This window comes from Caenorhabditis briggsae (genome assembly GCF_000004555.2).
Source record: "Caenorhabditis briggsae complete genome, chrII, whole genome shotgun sequence".
NCBI classification, from domain to species: domain Eukaryota; kingdom Metazoa; phylum Nematoda; class Chromadorea; order Rhabditida; family Rhabditidae; genus Caenorhabditis; species Caenorhabditis briggsae.
Window position 1 is genome coordinate 4,756,923 of NC_013486.2, and position 5,739 is coordinate 4,762,661.

Sequence of the window (5,739 nt, forward strand, 5' to 3'; positions counted from 1 at the left end):
TCGGTTTCTAGAAGGTCTAAAACCTGGCTTTTGCATCTATGATTATGATTTTTCTCATTCTTCCAAAACTTTTCTGAAAATTCCGGAAGCTTCAAGCCGGAAGCTTCAAACATTTCGCCCCACCACCACGAGTATCTGCTGAAATGTACCGTAACCACGAAGAGCACATGTTTCGGTCGCCGAATTTGAACGAAAAAGTAGGCAGCTACGTGGTTCAACAAGCAACGATTACTGTAGCCGAGCATGAGGAGAAAATCTAATTTTTTTTTCTTTTGATTTACTTTTTTCAAAGTCTTGGATTTTTGGCAAAACAATGTATAGAGACGCAGACAACGAGACATTCTAGCTTCTCTGCGTATCTGCTGAACTTTATGATGCGATAACTCAGTTTGTATGTAACCGGCTGAACTCATTTTGTGGCAGATTTGGGCCCTGACTGTTTTGCAGATGGAAAAATATCCGGAAGCCAATATAACCAGACTAACGGAAAACTGCAAATGAACATAACATATTTTTAAGATTTAGGTCTTTATCTTCGTTTTCATCATCTCTTTTTTTTTGGGGGGGGGGGGGAGGGTTTCTGGTAATTATTTAGGATTTTGAGGTTCTTGAAATTGATTTCAAAGCTCAAAATTTCAATCACAGTCTTTCAGATTTGTGCGTTTTTCGGAAAAAAGTAAAAATGATCAAGTTCAAGATTTCCAATTCCGATCTCCCATATTTCAGCCAAGCCCTTTCAGAACTGTCTTTATCCTGAAGTAATACTCAAGTTTTACATTTCTATTAGACTCCTTCCTCTCAGTATCCCAACTTTAACAAATTCCAAAATAAAAAACTCGAAAAAATCCAAAACCCGCTAATCCTACTAGTAGATTATCCGTGACATGAAACCTTATAGGTCATGGATGATATTATATGTAATCTCTGAAGGATTATCTCTTCCGTCAGCATTTTTTTTGGCTTCAGGAATCCTGAATGAGGATAGGAAAAATTTCTGGGAAATAACTCTAGTATTTCACTGTCAAATTTGTGCCCATTTATTTCGGTTCCTGGAAGAAATACCAAAAAATAGTTAACTACCAAAATGATTTTTATGATATGATAACGTTTTTGTTAGTTGACAACTTTTTGTTAACTCTTATGGGGACCTACATAAATTGGTTCAAAGTAAGAGGACCCTTTTGTGTCGGAAATGTTAATTAGATAACTAGATAATAGTTAAATAACTTCCCTCTAACTTTGACCCGATTTATCTTGTTTTCTGTAAATGATACCAAAAACAGTCAACTAACAAAATAATTCTGATAATACGAAAAGCATGTTATCAGTTGACCACTTTTTGATTGCTTTTATAGAAACTATGATAAATCTGGTCAAAGTTAAGGTCCCGTTTATTGGCAAGGCTCTGTCCTTGCAGTAACACAAGAAATTTCAGCAACTAAAAACCTCAAAAAAGTCACAAAATCACAAAGAAAACTTTCATTTGTGTACCCATGTCCTATAATATTTACCCAACTACCTAATCCACCAATTTTCCCCTTTACTCCATCAGGTTTCCCATTTATTTGCTCTCCGAATCCCAAGGAAAAAAAAAGAGAGCGAGCAGTTAACTTGTTCTTTTCTCTGCGTCTCTATAGTCTCATACTCTCTCGCTTCTTTTCGACCCCATCTTTTTTTTTTCCTTTTTTTCGGCATGCCCCACGGGGTCGGAGGGGCAAAATGACGGGAAATTTCTACCACCTTCTCTTATTCTTTCTCTCTCTCTCTCTCTCTCTCTCTCTCTCTCTCTCTCTCTCTCTCTCTCTTCCTGGAGAAAAGAGTAGCCAATTTTATATATTTCTGTGGGATGTTGTTTATACGGAAAAATAATATTCATATACGTACATGCACGAATAAAAAATTAAGTATATAGATTTAAGGTATCAAAGTTTAGGATTTTTTCGAATTTCCATAAAAGCTCATAGCTCACAAATCCTGGATTTTACATAATTTTTTTTTGAATGATTTGTGATCATTTTTCTAATTTTTTGATCAATTTTTTTCAAGCTCGTTTTTGTTCGTTTATGTTTTTTGATCTTCAACTTTGCAATTTGAAATTCGAACTATCCAGTTTTGAAATTTCTCTGGAGCACCAAATTACCCTTGACCTTTCTTCTGGACCCTCCATTCTAGGCTCTCTAGATATGTTTTGGATTTTAACTCATTAATACTACCCCTAAACTGCTGTATTCTGAACCGAACCTTACCAAAAAATGACTCGTTCTTTTTTTCTATATTTCTGTAATTTTTAAGTTTTCTAGCTCAGAGTGTCGTAAGTTGTGGTGTCTGGTCCGCAAAAACCAAGTTTCAGTAACACTACATCTTCCGACACTTTGAGATAGAGAGCTGAAAATTTTTGGGTAAGGGTTACAAGTTATGGAGAATCTACTGATAATCTTAGCTTTTCAAAACTCTGACATTAAAAATCGAAATCTGGCAATTTTCATAAGCGAAATTCTCGGAAAGTTCTATTTTCGAATTCTCAATTCTGACATTTCAAGAAACCAATATCACTACTAGATTCGCCATATCTTTTTACCCCATCCCTGAAAGTTTCAGCCCTCTAGCTCAAAGTGTCGTAAGATATGGTGTATGGTCCGCAAACACCAAGTTACAGTAACACCAAATCTTACGACACTTTGAGCTAGACGTCTAAAATTTTCAGGGTAGGGGTAACAAGTATAAGAAGTCTGAAAATGATATTGGATTTCGGAAATTTTGACTTCTAGTGGTTCAAATCATAAAAAGAATAGGAAAAATGGGGTTTTGAGAAAAGTTCTGGAATATCAAATGAGCCTTCTAAACTAAGAACGAAGAATCAAAAATTATGTTATCTCGAAAATAAATTAAAAAGACCAAATTAAGACCAATAACCTGAACCAACATGACAAACTCCAATATTTACCTATGACTTATACAGTAGTACTTGCCACGTCATCAAGTTTTTTTGTGACTTCTTTCCCCCCATTCTGACTCATCTATGTGTATGTACAATTCTCTTTACCCTCCTCATTTCCCACACTCTCTCTCTCTCCCTATCTCTGAACAGTTTTCCCTTCTTTTTCTCTCGAACTCTCTTCGATTTCCATACTCTCTCACCGTTTTTCCGTTCCGAGGTGGAACGGCGATGAATGCAACACTTGCATCGAGTGTGTTTTTGTTTGGTTTTTAGTTTTTTTTTTTCGCTCTGGTCTATGTGTCTTTAAACTTACTGTAGCTTTTCTAGCTCAAATTGGAATTGGAATTATTGGACTTCAGATTGGTACAGTAGTACCAACTTTGAACTTTTAAAGACACATGCTGTTTTTTGCCCTTCTTTAAAGGCGCATGACTGGAAAAAAATGTGTTCTCTTATCTTCTTTTTGCCTCTATTGAAAACTTAATAGGGGTTTAAAAAACCTGTCCTTTCGCAAAAAATTTACAAAAAATTTTACAATTTCTTATCGAAATTTTTCTTTTTTTGAATTTCCCGCTTTTTCACTTTTCTTTAATTTCTCTACATATGAAAAGATAAAAATACTAGATCATTCAATTTGGATTATCCCAAAAAATCAGAGAAAAAAAATTATTGATCTCAAAATATCCAGGAAACTAAAAATTTTCAAATTTCCGCCCAAAACTTTTTTTTCCATACTTTATCACCTGATTTTTTCTGTTTCCGCATTTTTTTCACACTACCAACCCCACCTCAGCAATAACAAATTTTTTTTTGGTTCATCTTCCGTTTACTTTTCTTTTCCTGAAAAAAACTTTTTTTTGATTTCCGAAAAAAATTTCGGATTTTTTTTCCAGAATTTCCAAAAAAGTTTTTTGAATTTCTGAAAAATTATTCCTATATTTGCTCTTTTACTACGATAATCATAATAAAATAACAGTAATTGAGTCATCTGGAATGGCTCCAGATTGGAGCCAAAACTTTATTGTTGACAAAAAATTAGGAAGACATTTTTTATTTGAAAATTTTGAAAATTTTTCAACTTCAGCTTTTTCGTTTTTTTTTTACTTTTTTCATTTTTGGATTTTGTGATGTAGAAACTTCAAATTCTGAAATAACGAAATTTCAGATTTTGCTTGATTTCAGAAGTTTGGGAAATGTAACATTTTTTGGAATTTCGAGTTTCAGGATTTTGTGAACTTTTGAATTTCTGATTTTCGAATTTCCGTTTTTCTAAGTTTCTGAACTTCTGAATTTCTGAATTTCTGAATTTCTGAATTTCTGAATTTCTGAATTTCCGAATTTCTGAATTTCTAAATTTCTGAATTTCTGAAATACTGATATTCTGGGATTCTGCGATTCCAAGATTCTGAAATCTTGAACTACTGAATAACTGATTTTCTGAATTTCCTTAACTGTTGAACTTCTTCTTTTTGAAATTTGAAATTTCTGGAACATTTCAAATTTTCAAAAAAACATTTCGCCCCCTCCCCAAAAGTCCATATTTGCTCATTTCGCAAACCGTCTGACATATGATTCATCTGACTCATCCTTCCCCAAAAAACTGTCTTTCTGAATTCCCTATTTTTATGAATCATTTTTGAATTTCTTTCCCGGAATTCGTGAATTTCTAAAGTTCTAAAATTTTCAATTTTTCAATTTCTTAGTTTCCATAATATATTTCTGAAACATTTAGCTTCTGAAATTTTTAATTTCCAAAATTTCTGAATTTCCCGAAAAAAACTTTTTTTGTTCTTATCAGCTGTCCACTAATTTCACCCCAAAATGACCCTTCAATCATTATCAAAAATAGAAAAACTTTTCCGAAAAATCGTATGATTTTTCAGCCAAAACTGGTTGGTTTTTGATTTTTTTTTTCATTTTTGCAACACAATTTTTGCATATAGTTAACGGCTTATCAGTATGTCACCATATATAGTTATGACCCCACCCAGAAAATTCTCTTTTTTCATCATAAAATGACTCATGCTTCTAAATCATTTTTCTTATCAATTTTCTAATTTTTTATAAACTTTTTTTGATTTTCGAATTACCGCTACATTCAAAAAATTCCAAAAAATGGTCAAGGAGCACGGAGCGGTGAGATCCGTTTTCAACCTAATTGGATCGGTGATGCTCCCACAAGACACATCAAATTGCTCCGATCGACACGACACCCCATCGGCTCCGGAGTTTTTGAGCCGTAAGTCGAAAATTACAGACGATAGAGAAAATTGGTCAACCACAAAAATAATCTACACAAAATGTGGGACAACTTTGTAGTCGGAAGTTTTTCTCTAGCTAGTATGGTTAGCGAGATATAGAGCTTGGAAGATAACAGCTACGAGACAGCCTGGGAGACGCAGACAACAAGAGCACTCTCGTTTCTCTGCGTCTCTTCAAACTTCAAACGCCTATATCTCAGCTTCCAGCCAACAAATTTTGATGATTTTTTCCAAAACATTCGAAATTTGTTATTCTTTAATTCTGTACCCAACAATTAGGAATTCAAAAAATTCAAAATTTGTAAATCTAAAAATTTTCAGATCTCCAACCGTTCCAAACGGTGCTCCTCTCCATTGCCTCAGTTTCCACTATAATTGTACTAATCTTGTCCTTAATTCACTGGTTTTATGTGTATAGATATGTGTCAATAGAGAAGAGAAGAAACAAACTCTACTGGCTGATCGCTGTTTTTCCCGTGAGTTTTTGGAGGTGAAGAAGTCAACATTTTGTAAACCTATACTGTCTATTCAATAAAACGT

At 33.9% G+C, this 5,739-nt stretch overlaps 1 protein-coding gene across 1 annotated transcript in view; it reads left to right on the top strand.

Annotated features, from left to right (window-relative positions):
* Positions 1 to 5,053: 5,053 nt before the first annotated feature.
* CBG04238 overlaps positions 5,054 to 5,739 on the top strand; it is a gene marked incomplete at both ends in the record, with an annotated part of 2,885 nt that continues 2,199 nt past the window's right edge. The window contains 2 exons of the mRNA XM_002630269.1: positions 5,054 to 5,177; positions 5,521 to 5,675. Of these exons, the coding sequence (XP_002630315.1) occupies positions 5,054 to 5,177; positions 5,521 to 5,675 (279 nt within the window). The remainder of the gene's footprint in view (positions 5,178 to 5,520; positions 5,676 to 5,739) is intronic.